At 39.0% G+C, this 17,500-nt stretch overlaps 1 protein-coding gene across 1 annotated transcript in view; it reads right to left on the bottom strand.

Moving 5' to 3' along the window:
- The window catches only part of LOC137973722 (FAS-associated factor 1-like), a 26,729-nt gene extending 9,366 nt beyond the window's left edge, over positions 1 to 17,363 (bottom strand). The window contains exons 1-14 of the mRNA XM_068820600.1: positions 17,283 to 17,363; positions 17,140 to 17,208; positions 16,991 to 17,037; positions 11,620 to 11,816; positions 11,046 to 11,140; positions 8,027 to 8,151; positions 7,804 to 7,909; positions 7,183 to 7,266; positions 6,921 to 7,010; positions 6,694 to 6,838; positions 5,047 to 5,110; positions 4,397 to 4,478; positions 1,303 to 1,364; positions 602 to 694 (exon numbers count right to left, since the gene is read on the bottom strand). Coding sequence (XP_068676701.1) covers positions 602 to 694; positions 1,303 to 1,364; positions 4,397 to 4,478; positions 5,047 to 5,110; positions 6,694 to 6,838; positions 6,921 to 7,010; positions 7,183 to 7,266; positions 7,804 to 7,909; positions 8,027 to 8,151; positions 11,046 to 11,140; positions 11,620 to 11,816; positions 16,991 to 17,037; positions 17,140 to 17,208; positions 17,283 to 17,363 — 1,340 coding nt within the window. The remainder of the gene's footprint in view (positions 1 to 601; positions 695 to 1,302; positions 1,365 to 4,396; positions 4,479 to 5,046; positions 5,111 to 6,693; positions 6,839 to 6,920; positions 7,011 to 7,182; positions 7,267 to 7,803; positions 7,910 to 8,026; positions 8,152 to 11,045; positions 11,141 to 11,619; positions 11,817 to 16,990; positions 17,038 to 17,139; positions 17,209 to 17,282) is intronic.
- Between the last annotated feature and the right edge of the window lie 137 nt (positions 17,364 to 17,500).

Raw genomic sequence — 17,500 nt, 5'->3', positions numbered from 1 at the left:
TGATTCCTACCAGAGCACAAACTACAGGTATATGTACCAGAAAACCTTTCAAAAGTTGCTACAGTGTAAGTACTAAGCAAGGAACAAGAGGGGTACACATGCATGACCCAACAAGGAAGCTATCTCCTGAATGGGCTGTCACATGTAAAGGAGAGCCAAACTAGAGACCATCATCAATGAATCTGACTATCAGCAAGTGTGCACCTTTATGATGACAAAAGAGGCACCTATTGCCACTGTCATTAGCAATAAGATTCCAAATATCTTATTCGACGCTTTAAGTTCCAATGACCACTTACAGATTTTACTCTGTCTAACACCAGACCATTTTGATCATCAATGGGGGGCCCCCTCGGACCTGAGATCTGAGATACAAAATCCCACTTCAATTATGCCCTTTTGCTAAGCATTATCTTCCACTATTCCTCCATTGATGAAGACATCAACATTATCAACAGCAATAATGCGTCACTTCGTTAGGTTGCAGCCGATTTGTAGCCAGAGGGATTCTATATACCTTTATTCTAGGTTCACTCCTCTCCCAGCTTTAAATTTGCTGTAGTCAACACGACAATGCCTTTGTTCTATATTTTGCACACACCTTGTCCTATTTGTATCATGTGTCATGTCCCAAGCCCAGACAACAAAATTGCTACTGATGTAGTTCACAATTGTTTCGGAGCAAATAAGTTGGCTGAGAATGAAGAAAAATAAGTTTGTCAGTGCCTTCCAAGAATCATAATTTATGCAGTTCAAAATGGTCTGACTCCTTTCTCTCTCTCTAAAACAAGCACATTGAATAAGTGAAATGATATAATAGTATGACAATAATTATGTTCTTTCACATGATATCAATATTTTTCTACCACAAAAAAGGCACTGCAATCCACTCAATCCACAACATTCTACAAGCAATGACAACAGCAATGGTAATCACAACAGGATAAAATAGTGGGCACGGGGATATGTCCATCCTCTACTTGCACAAATCCCATAATACACCTCTTTTACACCCCAAAATTTTCCATAATCATTGTTTTCCATTTTTCCTGTGAAATGAAGAAGTCCCAAGAGAGTACAGAGTAGCATAAAAAATAATGCTAAGAGTGAAACAAAGTTGCAAATCCTCACATAATTACCCAATCCATTACATTCTACTGACCAAAGCACCAATTTTTAAGAGTTGTTCCCATTAACATTGCAGCTGCAGTTGTTGCTTTAACCACCAGCAAGAAGATTGAAAAGCAGTACCAAGCACAAACACAACTAACTCACTGGAAACCCTTTCTTACTTTTTCTTACCTGCAAAATACATTTGTTAATATACTGCCATCATGATGAAGATAAATGAGCAGAGGTCTTCTCTAAAATAAGAAAATAAAAATGATTGCATTTGGTAGAAAAACAGACTAGCTGATTGGAAACTTATGGCTCACATGGCAACCAGGGCCCAGTTGTTTACTGATTAAACCAAGTTCCCACAGGACTTTTGGCCTTCAATTTTGACTTGGCCTTTCGTTTTCCTTCAGCATGAAATTACATTATTATCAATACGCGCGGCCAAATGACAAACTGCCCTCTGTAAAACGCGCCTTTTTGTGGGCCAAACGGGAAATGTGCAGGATGAAGATACATTTGCCGCCCTGATACTAATTGGCTGCACAGATGTCAAACAACTTCGCTCGGCCAATGAGTTCCTGAGGATACCATTTCAATGCCAGAGTTGGTGCAAATTTTTGTGGATGAGTTTGCACTTGCTCACTTTGTAGCTCTGCAGTGAACGTTTGACGCTTAGAGATTTTAGAAGTAAAGTAGTCCCAAATTTTCAGCTTTTTTCTAGTCAAAACTCGGATTTAGACAACAGGCAAACTGGATGAAATTGAGCAAATAGCTCAAGCGCAAAACACCAAGAGAGCAACTGAGTGGGGAGTAAAAAGGTCGAGAAATGGTGCGAGAAAGGAAAAATTACAGTGGATCTCAAAACAGTAAGTCCAACGGACTTGAGTAAAATTCTGTGAAAGTTCTTCGCTGAAGTGAAAACAGAGAAAGGCCAAGCATTAACTCCAAGTGCATTGACTGGAATTAGAGTAGCCATTTATCGCCATCTAACCTGTGCTCCACTCAGCCAAAACATAAACATTTTGCAAGACAGTGAATTCATATCTGCAAACAAAATGTTTCAAGCGAAGGCCAAGCTATTTACGAAAGAAAACAATGCGAAACCAAAACACAAATCTATTCAGTCAGGAGATATGCAGAAATTGAATCGATACCACATGAAAGGGCAGAACACAGACAGCATTTTGGAAAAATGCGGAGAAATTAGTTGAGTTTATTTGGCTTTCATTGTGTTTTCATTTTGCTCGCCATGGTACAACTTGGCCTTGTGTATTGATAATAAAAATCAAATGACTTTTGTCGGCATATAGTTTACAGTATTTGTGTCCCTCATAGCATCATTTGCACCCTCGCTCCACTTGGCCACAAATGATGCTACTCGGACCACAAATAGAGTATATGCCCTCCAAAAGTCATGTGATTGTCCTATTATTAAGGCTTTTTTGGTGGGTAAATTTAAATTACAGATTAGACTCTTAATTGGCTTTTGAACGACTGAGCCCTGGTTTGACAATCAGACATTGATGTTATTCTGATATCGAAAGCTTAAAAATGCGCCATTCAAAAAAGACCATTAAATTGTAGCATCATGCTATGTTTGGCTGTAACTTGCTTGCTGATAGTAGTGATACATGCAGATACTACAATATATTATTAAGATATGACATTGAGCAGTGAGTGTTCTCATTGATGTGCAAATAATTAAAATTGTTGCATCTAAGCAGTGATACCAGTACTTGAGGTAGTATTGGGGACTGGATATTCTCCCTGCCTACCCAAAATTCCATACCTGATATTTCCTGTTACATTACTTGAAAGGTTGCTACACCCTTTGGCAGAGTTATTCAATCAGAGTTAGCTCTAATCACATGACCAAAGCTGCCTACTGATAGTCTTGGCATGGGATCCCTGTTAACCCTTAACATCAGCTTTATTACACACATTTACAGTATGTAAACAAGTCAATGTTATAATTAACTGTTAACACAAAAAAAAATTTAACATTGACCAAGGCTGTGCTCTAATGGCACCTGGTCACCTGAGGCAACTAACATTTGGCTTCAGGCGAGGGAGAAGAATTGCCAGGTCACCCGGCTGGGCACTCTGGCTTATTGTATTTTGAGCAGATAAGCAGGCAAAACATTTTAATATGCTGGTGGTTACAGTTTAAGAAACCTCTCAGAATTTTTTTTACGAAACAATCGGTTCAAAGGCCGTTTCCACATGATTTCACACTTAAACATAATCCCTGACCTTGCACATGATGGTCGGGGGCCACACGGATTTCAATTCCTTCTCAAAAAATACCATTAAAATTGGCACTTGGAGTTTAGCATTTATTGGTTATAGTTTTAAAAAAGGAAAGTTGTTACTTCTGCTCTGAGAGGGATAAAGTGCGGCCGGTGATGGGGTGCAATTTATTTTTGTATGAACCGAGAATCACAGTTTACGCAAATTTAATGTTTTTATTATTTTTTGCTGCTGCGCATGCTTGGCTCAAATATGTTTAGTTATGGTTGTTTCCCCCTGTATATGAAAGTAATGAAATAAAAAAGGGAACGATGTCATGTTATTTGTTATTGTTTTAGAAACAGAACAATCCCACAATGTCTTTGGTGTCATGACAAATCATTGCATGTCCTGAAAATAAATAATTATGCAGACTGACACTTTGACTGAATCCATAAAAAGCTCATTCAACTTAAAATTTTACTGATATTAGGGAAAATAAAACTTAAGTTCTATGCTGTAGCAATGATTTTCATCCAGATCAAGATGACTTGCTTGAAAAAAAATTGATAACTTTTGGGCCGCCATGGTTTCATTGTTTCACAGCAGTTTTCAGAGAAAGCTCCACAAGAATCAAGCAGCAGTGATTCATATCTTGAAATCTATTTTCAACCTCACTGACCAGTAAAGTGGTTTACCTGTATTAGACCCAAACGTCAAAATTACATAAACCTGCCGCAATCTTCACTATTTTTTAACCTGAAAAACATCAGCAGCATTGCCACTTTGCTCATTTTTCTGAAGTATGGTGTGAAAAATATGACGGGTTGCAGGTTTTTCTTGCACTAACGAGTTTGACGATCATCGGAGCAATAGTCGCAATTTTTTGTTGAGAGAGAGAGATGGATGAAGATCTTGCTGTGTTGTTGATCTCAGATAATAATTATAAATTAATTCAGGCAACCAATTTAGAGGGCCAGGCACCCCAGATGAAATGCTTGGAAGCCCCCTTAAATTTTCCTTAGAGCACAGTCTTCTTGACCTTTACCTCTTTAGCAGAAGCACCTCCAGATTCCTTGATTGCTTCTATAAGTGGGCCCATGTAAAAATGGGGGTGTGCTTCTCCATACCTACATGTACCAGTCAAGTAATGTTAAATATGCCACACCTACAGTACAAAAATATGTTTCTCTTTCCAACCATGGCAAATAAAATAACTATTTAATTAAACTGTTTTAAATGAGAAAAATATTAATTACCACAACAGGTTAATTTCCTCCTCAACTTATAGATGAACAATGTACAATGTAACTGTTGGCTTCTAACTGTCAGAAGATTATGGAAAGTAATGATAATTTGAGCCTGAAATATTTTAGCTCTCACTGTTTGACCTTCTATACATTCCAGCTTATCCAGTTATTCAATGACAATCCAAAAACAAAACTTTGTGGTCTTCATACAGTAAAAAGCCCCTAGAATCACCCAAAAGTTCCTGGAGTTTCAATGGCAATACATTGCATATAGGGAGGCAACATCTCCAATTTTTAGTGGTCTGGAGTTCATACATGTAACTACATGTACAGCCTCTACTACTTCTGGTAAATTATCACAATTGATTGATCTTTGCAGCAGGGTTCATCAACAACATTCTGTTTCTTTCTTTTTTTTTTTTTTCAATCTAGCAAGTGTAAGTCTCACCTTTCCTCAAACTCAGCAGTAAACTTGACCAAATTTTCAGCTGTATCAGGACAGTCATTTGCCACTAAAAAGGGAAATTGATGTGGATGAATTTAGGATGAAAATTCCACCAAGCATCTTTGACAAGGTGTGGTTCCATGAAATATTTATACCCCCCCCCCCCCCACGGAGAGGTTTTTTCCAGTTTGACCCCCCACCCCACTGGATTTTCCGTTCCAGAGGGCTTCACGTTACTCCCCCCACCCCCTGGAATTTCCATGATTTTTCCACTTGGTCCCCCATACCCCTTGGAAATTCCAAATCCAAAAAAAAGAGACTGTAATAAGAGCTGTGATAAAAATTTCATTCTCTTAAAACCACCGTGGAAATTCTAGACGTATTCACAGATGCGATGAAATGTTCAAACTAACAACTGAGCTTATTCAGCACTTAAATGTCCAGGCAACTGACTTTTTCTCTTTTCAATTGAAAGAAGTTTTTATTCAAAAATCCAAAAAAAGTACTGAAAGTTGACTCTATTTTAAGTGTATATCGTATACGCTTTGTAACCCAGTCGAAGTTTGAATTTGTGCGTAGTTGAAACAACATATCGAATTACATTGCACACACAAGAAACTACTTATTACATAGTTATTTTTGCTGTCACAGCGAAACTCGGGAAAATACCTCAATGCTATCTCGAAGATATTTTTTTATGTTGCAGGGGTAATTTTTATCTACAGTAGTATAATTTGTGAACCGTACTATTTACATTATTTTTCGTGTGTGTAGCCGTGAACTGATTCCGCTTATCAAATGTCGCTTAAATTTATCTTTCACCAGGAACACTTCAATATAGTTATACGCTTTGCCTCTGTAGTTTGTAAATGACAGTACATTTTTTATGCCTTAGGATTTTTCAACTGGTCACACATTTCATGAGTGAAACATACTTTTCAAGTTCAATCCGGTAACTAAACAACCAAATGAAATCTTCGCTGTCTCTCATCGCCGTCAATGGCTACAAATATGTCAGGACAAAATTATGGCACTGAAATTATCGATTTTGCTAACATTTACAAACTTGTAACTACACGAATAACAATGAAACTATTTGATAATCTAGTTATCAAAGGTTCGAAATTCGCGGGAATTTGCACTTAACTGGAATAATATGAGTATAAGCAAATGATCTCAATCAACTGACTGCACAAATAATGCCATCTGAAAAAGCAACAGATGCATGCAAGCTAAAAACAAGCGTTAAAGATCTTTAAATGACTGCCATTTTCGTTTGACTTCACATCGAACATGCTGCTCAGGAGTGTCTCTCAGTGCTATCTGTGTTGTCCAGTGGCGGAATAATAGTGGGAAATATATGACAAGGAATCTTACATTTATTTCAACGAATAGAATTCTCCATTTTTCTTGGTTACCTTGAAGACTCAATAATTATTGAAAAAGTAGGCAAGTGTTTATTCGACACATTTCAAGCCCTCTGGAAAAAAAGCTCTGTATGTATTCTTTATGTGCCCCCCTCCCCTTCGGAAATTTGCCTCTTTCAGACCCCCCTACTCCCCGGAATTTCCGTGAACCTCCGTGAGGGGGAATTTTCTGGAACCACACCATGAAATTTTTATTTTCCAGGGGTAAGACTAAAAAACTCACGCATTTCATTTATTTGTCTCCTTGCTGCTGGAATGTCGCAAAACATCTCATCATCATCAACTTGAAAAGATGTATCCTCATTGTCACTACTGTCATCATTTACATCCATTTCTACATCAGTATGTCTTGTTTTTGAGGTACTGGCCTACAATAAAATGAAGTCACTGTACATGTTACACTTTTGGTCAAAGATTGAGAAATCAAAGGTTTAAAAAATTTCCATTCACCTTATGATAATCTGGTGATCTTTCCTTTTCACTTTTTCCCACTGTTAAACTGTGCACTGGAAAGGATAAGTTAGCATCTTGAAGGTGCATCTGAAATTAATTGAATGTAATAGACATTGAAACTACATGTAGCTTGTGCCACACAACCCAGCTGAAAATAATGATAAAAATGATCATCATTACCATCCTAATAATAAATTAAGGTACATCTAAAATTATTAATCTATCTATGTATCACAAAAAAAAGAGCAACATGACATACATCATCAGTAACATCAACTGGCCAGCCTGTCCAACACTGATGCCGACAAGGAATGCCTGATAAAGAGAGGATATCTGCTTTCACCTATGACAAAAAAAAATGATTTGAATGAATGATTTAAACCAAGTATGCAAACTTACAAAAGCAAACTACATACAGAATGCTATAAACATGTAAACCTTGTACAGCTGTAATAAGCCAGATCAGAGTTTTGAAAATTAACTTACAAAAAAAGTCATAAAAAGTCAACATGATTTTTTTTTCCTCCTACTGTATGTTCTCCTTTTGTTGTGGAAACGGGATGTATTTGAAATATTCTGTACTTTATCACATGCTTCTTATTACGTTCAATCAGGGACAAAACTACTTGAGACACTCCCTGAAAAGAGGCATTTCATTCCAGGCATGTTCCTCTCTCGTTACATTTTACCCCTCCCCCTATCATCAATGTTGCAATCATGTGACAGTGTCCACATAGCCTGTTTCAACATTGTGATTGTTGATTTGTACGATCTTGTGTTTTACATGACTCCAAACTTGAACAGTTACAAAAAGAAGACCTCCAAGTCGATAACAGAAGTACAACCTAGCATACATGTATAGTTGTTGTACTTTGCGAACCTCTCCTACTGTCTTTGTGACAACATAAGGAAGGTTAAACTCTCTGCTTCCATACTGTATGTTCAACATGATTTTCTCAAAGGAGTTACTGCTTTTTGAAGCTGAGCTGCAAAGGAACATTTAGAAGATGTGAGTTAACTAAAATAACCAGATGCCTACTTCATACACTTCAGAGCTAAAGGACAACGATCTTAAAAAAAAGTTGCCTTAATATCAATGTTACCTGATTTCACCATTCATGGTTCTCCTCACCATACAAGGCTGACTCTCTTTAGGTGTCCTTGTCACTGCACGATTGATTAGAACTAGAGCTGTCTCTTCTCGTAAGTTTAAGGTACTTAAAACACTCTGCAACAGAAGTTTCCACAAACAAATTATTATTTTACAGTGCAACACACCTTACCATGGTCACCCAACAAACTTTCACATTTGACAACCTATGTGTAATTATGTCAATCCAACAACCCATGCAAAAATGTTCAAGTGTACAGCAATTCAGTACATTAGTCTTTAGATGGGCACAAAAGGCTAATCTAAAGGAACACCAATTCGCTAGGGCATCTGCAAACCAGCAAACCATATTAATGAAACAGTTTTTTGTTGTGCATGGTAGAGGTAAGCTTTTTGTTTTGTTTTGTTGTTTTTCAGTTCCTCATAAGGTATTAATTAAAAGTAACTGAACAGTGATATCTTATGTCTCTTATACAGTATATACTGTAAGTATTTAGTTGTTTATTTGTTATCTATTTGCCTAAAATTCATGTTACAATGAAACAGGTCAAGAAGTAGAATTACATGTAAAGGCAAGGAAGTCTCAAGAAGCCATGCGTGAAACTTATAGGGAAGTAGCCCGCAAGAAAGCTCTCTTGTGGGGTGCGGGTGGGCAGGCGATGAGGAGAGAGAGAGCTTGCGATCATGTCTCATAAATTTGAATTCCGCCACCAGTACCCCCCGCATCTTCTAAGGTGTTGAGCTGTCAAAATCTGACCAATCAGATCTACCAGGAAATATGAACCCAATGTAAATAAACATCTTGCAAGGATTTTCCTGGGACCGCATGGCGAACAACACTCCGAAGAACCTTTGTTTAGGAAGGAAACCAAATGCTGAAAGTCGTAACGATTATTGTACATGTTGTAAAATTTCATTGAAAGTCCGCTATTGAGATACCTGGAAGTCCTGTCTATTCAAAAACCTGTTCCTTCCATAGGGTAAGAAAAGTCTTGAAGGACCTGTTTTGTCATGTGCGCTGCAATTGATCAGACTTGATGCTGAAGAAACCCTTCTTTGTCTGATCGAGTCTGCAAACTGTGTGCAACGAAAAGTAGAAAAATCAGCAAGAGTTTCAGGTTTGTAGCATGCGCAAAGTTTATTATGCCTAGTGATCCAGAGGTTGCTGACACGGACATCCTTCCAAGGACGAAGCGAAGCTTGCCGACTTCTGTTTCAACACCAGAAAGGTGCCCCAGGCAGAAAAAAGTTCCAAAAACTAGCCAAAGTCCGATGAAGAAGACCAGGAAAATCAGTACAAAAAATCGCTAGGTTGTCATTTCGACAACAACATCAAGGAGAGTGTGGATGCACTTCTCAGCATCAACGACATTATTTCTCCTGAACAGTCAACACATGTGAAAGTTTTTGTGTTGTGGCCGAGTGACAAAATGGGCGTTAGATTGCCAGATAAAAAGGAGTACATTAACCTGCTGAAAAATATCACCTTAAAAAACTGGACTGCTGTTGCAGGGCTCGATACTAACGGTAGCGGCTACCGTTCTAGCCAACTAGCCACAGGCTAGTAAAATTTCAGTTCTGGTTAGATTTTTTCCATACTCCAGTGCATTTGTGAGTTGCAAAGTTTCTACGATCGACCAACACAAAAACCAAAACCAAAGAACAAACGACCAAAACTGTTTGATGCTCTTTCACTTTAAGAGCAGCGGTGGCAACATAAACCTGGAAAATCATACTAAGTCTTTTGCTGTATCCTGTCAGTAAAGCAGATGGGACATCTCTGCCCTGAAGCAAAGCTTCCACCACTTGACGCTGTTCAGGTCTAAAATTCAATGGAAACTTCAAATGTAATGAAAATTCCTCGCAAGCTTTACAGATAAAATCATCACTGTCCGCCATTTTTGCTTGTGTTCAGAAATCGCATGCGTGAAATGTATAGTACGTCATCACCTGATCAAATTGGCCAATCAGCATTTCTCGTCCACTTTTTGGACGCAGATAATTTATTCAAATTCTCTCTCCTCCTCGCCTGTCCATCCACACCCCACGAGAGCGCTTGCTCGCAGGCTAATAGGGAGGACTCCCTCTTATTAATTAGAGCAAAGTTTGACTAAAAACAGGAAAAAGGGAAACAAAGAAAATACAAAATGGTTTTTAAAAAGAGATAAAACAAACGTAGGGTGCAATATTATGAAACCAACAGGATGTACGGATAGTGTTGATCATATTTTGACATATTCGTTACCATGAGGACTTGACTCAGCCCAGAAATGATTGCATTTCCACACTGGGTCAGAGTTATCATGTGCTTTATTCCAATCGATGTAACTTATGAGCAATGGCAACAGTAGGCACGAAACGACAATGTTACACCACAGCAGAAAAGCGAGAGTTTGGTGTTGCGGAAAGCAACATCTGTCTTTGGTGAAAAAGAAAAGAAAACCTTCAGCAAAATTAATGCCTGGACTTAAACGTGCAGATCGTGGAAGGAAAGCCACGTGGCCTTGTCTGGAGCAAGATTTAATGGCCTGGACCACAGAGAAGCGTAACAATGGTTTAGCGATTTTACCAAACATGGTCAGGCTAAAGGCACTGGAACTTTCTAAAGATTCTCAGTATGACACCCCCGCCGGTCAGTTTGACTCTTCAAACCATTGGTGTCAAAGATTCATGAAGACGAACGACTTGTCGATGCACCAGAAAACAACACTAGCTCGAGGTCTTCCACCAGACTATGAGGAGAAAATCGTGCAGTTCCACCAATTTGTTATCAGGCAACGACGAGCCAACAATCATCCCCTCCATCTTGTTGCGAACGTGGATGAAAGTCCTATTCAGTTTGACATGCCGTGAAATCGAACTGTTGCAGCAACAGGCACCAAAACTCTGAAGATTCATACTACCGGAAATGAAAAAAAAACCACCTGACCGTCGTCTTGGCATGGGCAGGAGATGGCTCCAAACTTAAACCACTGTTCATTAAAGAAGAGCACAAGTAAATATTATCTTACATCATCACTTAGCTGCAGGTGGCTTGGCCATCCCAGGAGGCTTTGTTGACTCACAGGTATGTCAAGTTGCATCTCCAGCATTCGTTTTATTGTACCTGAAATTTAAGAAAAAGAAAAAAACTGTCCTGATGGAACTTTCCAACATTAACACTGTCTTACTTTAGATACAACAACATAATTATACAGATCAATACAATGTACATGTACTGAGAACGAAACATCGTCAAAAAAGCTTCACAGGAAAATCAACATTTACCTAACTAAACTTAAATAACCTTTAGTCAGGCACCTGTTGAATACAGAGTAAAGGGAAACAAGTCCAGATTTGCAAGTTTGATGTATTTTGTGGGCTCTGTATTACATAAACAGAGCTATTTCCTAGGTTAAACAGCATACCAGCACACTCAGTGTAAGTTTTTATATAGTTGTAACTGAAAACCTACATTGTGATGTACATGTATAAATTGTGATCCATTAATTTTAATTTAACTATGGAATGACAAAAAAAAGCCCAGAGAGAAGGGGGGTTAGATGAACTTTTTACACCATGGTGCACTTTAAGCATAAGCTATACCTAATGTCTCATTGTCATCTAACACAACAGGGATGGTGCGATCTCTCCACTCAATTAAGAACTTGATTCTTCTTGGAGGGTTTTGAACAGGAATTGATCTCCCAACAACATCTCCAACAGAAACTGAAGCCACAGATGGAATTAAGGACTGGTCAGTAACAGGAGAATGGTCATCGACTGGAACAGCAACCGGCAAACTGCAGAGAGAATTCTAATATTCAAAGGTTCATTGCTACTAGAGAACAAAACAAAAAACTTAATGATTTTTTCATAAAAGTTTCTCTAATTTATTATAACATATTTTTCAACAAAGTAGTGTCAGTAAGAGAAAAGAGCAAGGCTCAACTAAGATCATCCGACTGAGGCCACAACAAATAACTAAAGACTTGATTCTCTTACTCTTTAAGGATATATATTTTTTTAATTCACAGACTTTGCCAGTCAAGCTGGCAGAGTGCCACAACAACTTGCGCCAATTACTGTGGCCCCTTTTTTTACCCTCCCAACCATGATACTCAACAAAAGACAGACCACACCACCGGGAACTACGTGCCGTACTCTTAGCGACAAGTGTGTGGGTTCTTTTACGTCCCACAGGATTATAGACATTGAAGAGTTGTGAGACGGGACCTCCGGCTTATCGTCCTTATCGGAGAGGACTTGAAAGTCTAACCATTTGCAGATGTACTTACAAAGGCAGCACTTTCTCCTCAGTTATTTAAAGACCCTGAGTGTTGGTCCGGCCAGAGTTGAACTCACAACCTCCCGCGTGACAGCCCGGTGCTCAACCGACTGAGCCACTGGTGCGCGGTTGATGTGAGGGTGGTTCAAGTCTAATTTTAAAATTAATGTTAATGACAAAGGTTTGTAGGCACCCATGCCCTGCTCTTAGATCCATCACTTGTTTACACAACAAAATTTAAGGCACCTTAATTTCCTATATGGGCACTCTCAGAATAAGAACCAGAACCTCTACATTAATGGACAGCCAGTAGCAATGCATTTGTCCACAATTTGACCTGGACAGCAGATACATGACAGATGTATTTGAACATGGCACAGACGATGATATGATGCTATAATTTTGTTATAGACTATTTCCCCAATACCATAATGCCATTCGTTTTGGGGGGTGCTTACATAACAACAACACAAGTTATTTACTCTTGGGAATGTATCATTGCTCCAGTGAACTGGATATCCACAGTTTTAATGCAAATAACCCCCCAAAATGAACTGTATTATGGGATTTGCAAAAATAGCGAATAGTATGAGAAAGTGGGAAAATGGAAAAAGTCTGTAAATATAAATTATGACACAAGGGGAAAGCTGCTCATTCATTGCTTTGGAACTTTCATTTAATGTTTTGCTTTAAGACAAGTAGATGATTTATTTCATGCGAAACTATTCTACCAATACCTATTGCCTCTTCCAACCTACTCAATGCTTTCTTAAATTTAAAGCATAATTCACGTATTAAAAAGGAACCAGACCCCATATTCACATGGTCTTGGCACCCCTACATACATGAGCACCCATGCCAACCTTCTGCTTTATTTACACCATAGGAATTAAAAGTGCGTTGCCAAAAATGATTGTGCAAAGTTATGGGTAACATGACAAGAACACTTCAGTGTTTCACCAAAGCAGATGCATGTAGATGAAAGGAGATGGACTGCCATTTCTACCTAGTCATCTGAGCCAAAAGAAGGAGTGACCACTCAATGATAATAATAACAGTAATAATAATAATTATTCTTATAAAATACGATTTGGCACAACATTTAAGTAGGAAAATTAACGAAAGCAAAGTAACATGATGTTTCAACGACTTCATGTCATCATTGTCGAATGAACAAATTAAAGATAATAATAATGGTAAGGCATATTTATAGTACTTAGGATGCGAGAAAATTAAATCAGCAAACGTTACATGAAAACATTCATGCAAAAACACATCGAGAGAAAAGCCCCAAAACCACCGAAGTCACTGATACTATCAATCCAAAAGCTGAAGAAACGGGATGACTTAGTAATTACCAAACCAGATAAGGGCTCGGGCGTGGTCGTTATGGACAAGTTAGAGTACATTTGACTGTTGAACGAGGCATCTACTGACAACCTGACAAAATTCCAACCCGTTAGCCTTTAAAAGCCAACCACAAGAGGGTGACCACCAAAATATTATCATCCGCATCTGGTTAAAGAAAAACATCTGGAATCCTGCCTAAAAAAATGGCAGACTTTGTCTGTCAGAAGGGATCTCGCCTGGCCCCTGGCCCACTTATATGGCCTTCCCAAAACACATAAAACAACTCTCGCAATGCAGCCGTTACTCTCAGCATCTGGTACTTACAATTATTACACTCTTGCAAAGTGGCTAGATGAAAACCTGAAACCCTTGTCGACTAACGAGTACACAAGCTCCGATGTTTTCTTTTTTGTTGAAGAAATCCAACAGTTCAAACTCGACGAAAATGATTTTCTTGTCTCTTACGAGATCACCGCTCTAGTTCACAAATGTGCCTCTTGACGAAACGATCCATATTCTGGCCAACAAAGCCTTCAAAGACAACTGGTTCAACAAGCCTCACAACAAGAACATCAGCAAAGACGACCTGAGAGAGTTACTAAGTGTTGCCACAAAAAAACCAGCTATTTCAATTTAATTCACTACTTGCACAATTCCATAATACACCTCTATTTCCCCCCAAAACTTTTGCATAACCATTGTTTGCAATTTCTCCTGGGACATGAAAATGTCCCAGAGAAGTCTGCCTATGCAGATCATGTTACTTTGCTTTTGTTAATTTTCCTACTTAAAAGTAATAATTATACTAATCTTTACTGAGGATACCTAATTCACTTTTAAGTGCTTTACTGAATGGTCCTGCTAAATTAAAATCCATCAAATTAACTCAAATCAAATACAATTCTTGTTTTTGGTGATGGGGAAACTGGAGTATCAGGAGAAAAATCTCTCAGGGCAGTCCCATATTGGTTCCGCTCAATTTTGGCAAGGACGGCAGGCTTGACGTAGCCGTCAACGACAAACTCTTCCCTAACCTTAGACAGAATTGGAGTCAAAGAAATGGGCCTCAGGTGTTTGTTAGCATCACTAACAGGTGAAGTCTTCGGGAGGGGTGTGATGTCCGCTTTCTTCCACGAAGTTGGAAGGCGACGTTCCAAAAAGGAAGAATTCAAGATGTCTGCCCCTGGTGCAGCTAATAAGTCCGCATTTTCTTTGAGTACCCAAGAGGGGAAACCATCAGGTCCGGATACTTTATTCGTGTTAAGCACCGATAGTTTCTTGATGACTGGAAACTCAGATATAGGACAGGGAGGTTCTTGTTGGTGTGCGTACGTGTGCGTGTGTACATCAGGTGTGGCTAGGGGGGTGAATGCGCTCATTGGTGACAAAAAAGAGTCATTAATAACATTGGCCAAATGTTTAGGATTTTCCCCCTCATCGGCAAGGTGTTGGAAGTCTGCGATGGGGCTCGCACGCTGGACCTTAGAAAAGCCACTTAGCTGTTTGATTTCCTTCCACCACTTGGCAGGCTTGCAAGCCTTGAGATCTTTGACTTTGGCATCGTAGCACTTTGCTCGACATGCTTTCCGATCTCTGTTCACTTTATTCCGGAGCTGATTGTACTCGGCCAGATTGTTGTTGGTCAGTGCCTTTTGCCGGCGGCGAATAAGGCATTTAAGAGAGTTATTCATCCATGGCGTCTCATTCGCTGATACCGACTTTTCTTTCAGGGGCATGATTGCGTCCATACCAGAAATAATAGCTTCTTCCATTATCTGCACTTTCTCATCACATGTATCTTTGTTCTTTACAAGGTCGGTGATGTTAACTTTTTCCAAGTATGAGCTCAGTGCGACCCTGTAACTTTCCCGCTGGTCTCTCGTGATGCTGGATTGTTTTGATGGTTGTTTTTTGCAGCGAAACAAGGGCTGGAGTTCAATAGATGCGTGGTCTGACAGACCGAAGGCTGGGCGTTTTATTGGCTCCTCGTAGAATTCTTTGATGTTGGTCAAAACAAGGTCTAGAGTCTGATTTCCTTGAGTATGGAATTTAACAATTTGTTTTAGCTTAAAAGCGTTCCTAAATCTCGAAGTGTCGAGCCTGTTAAAATCCCCTGTGATCAAAACTCCACCGTTCGAAAATCGCGATTCAATTGTAGACATTGAATCGTACAGACAATGCAGGATCTCAGAATCCGAAACACCTTTGTCTGTCTGTGGATGGTAAACATTGGCAATGATTATAGAAGATAATCCCCTAGGGAGGGGAGAAGGTCGTAGGTCAATTTTATCATCGTATAGATCTTCTAGAATGGTATACTTCAGCCCTTTCTTCATGTAGGTACAAACTCCTCCATGGATTACGTCTACCCTGTCTCTTCTCACTAAATTATACCCGGGAAAACTGACAATGTTGTTGTGAATGCGGTCGCGCAACCAGGTCTCTGTTATGCAGGCAATGTCCAAATTTGCATTTGTAATAACATCGGAGACTTCATCCAGTTTTGGGGCCAAAGACATTACGTTCGACAATAAAACAGATGGAACGTAGACCTTCCTCGCTCCTTGTTGGTCATGTTGCGATAGAGAGATGGTCATACAGTTAGCTTTATTTCCGTGTTGCCGGGAGCTTCGTGAATGATTGATATGGTTAGTTAGCTGCACTTTGATGGAATAGCGACATCTGTTTGCTCTTTCCCTCGCTCGGCGGCCGGCTCTTTCCCCTCTAAAACAGGGCCACACATGCCTAACATACTTAGAATGACTTCCAAGCTGGTAAATCGCCATAAAACTTAAAAATATATACACATTTTCGATAAAATATACGGAGCCAAAAAGTGCAGCCAAGCACGGCGCATTACAAAGAAGACTCACACACTAACATAAAGAGCCCAGGCCCCACAAGGTCACGAATAGTGTTGCTGCTTGTTAAGGCTTGAAGAAATTACACTACTAAACTCTGATTGTACGGTAAATATTATGAAGTTCTTCTTCATAGATTTGCACTCTAATGCAACCAGAAATGGATTATCATCCCGATTAGAGTAAGTACATTGCACACTTACGGCCACTTCTCCATTTTACATTTCTTCTCTATACCAATAACAATTATTATTTAATTTCAGGCCACTTCTATGCTGTACGTTAAAAATGCATACAAAGTTTAAACGCATGTAACAAAACCTTCACCAATAATTGCTAACTAAATAGGTCTACTCAATATCTGCGGTTAAATCATTGTAAAAAAAGGTTTTGTATATTCAGAGGAGGAACTAAAAATGTAGACATGGCGTCATTCAGACACACTTCACACTATTTATAAAAGAAAATTTGCACAAACCGTAGAGGAGAGTCCGTTTCATCGGCCATGACTGAATTCACACAAGCCTAAAAGTAATTTTAAGTGGTCATAAAAAAAAATAATAATAAAGTGCGTTAAGAATCTCAAGGACATGACAGAAAGGGTGACACGAGAAAAACACTTCTTACCGTTAGATCCCAGTCATAATGGTCAAGAAGTGTTATACATTCGTCGAGGTTATCGATTCCCGTTATACTCTGAAAAAAAAAAAAATAACAAATGAAAATAAAATCGTCTTAAAGCAAAGGCACATTAAGAACAGGAGATCTACCTGGAAATTCGCGAGCACCATCTCCCGGTCTCCGTCACCGGCCATTTTCGACCCTTTTTTTTTTGTACAAGATATGCGCATGCGTTTGTCTCACCGCTTAAATACATAATTGTAAGGGATACATGAAGTACTTACCTGGCGCCAACATTTAACCGATGTGCAAAAATGGCCGCCAACAAATTATTTAGCCTCCTTAACGACCCTTAACACATGTAAAA

Source organism: Montipora foliosa, chromosome 10 (genome assembly GCF_036669935.1).
Source record: "Montipora foliosa isolate CH-2021 chromosome 10, ASM3666993v2, whole genome shotgun sequence".
NCBI lineage: Eukaryota > Metazoa > Cnidaria > Anthozoa > Scleractinia > Acroporidae > Montipora > Montipora foliosa.
This window is presented reverse-complemented; position numbering and strand designations above follow the sequence as displayed.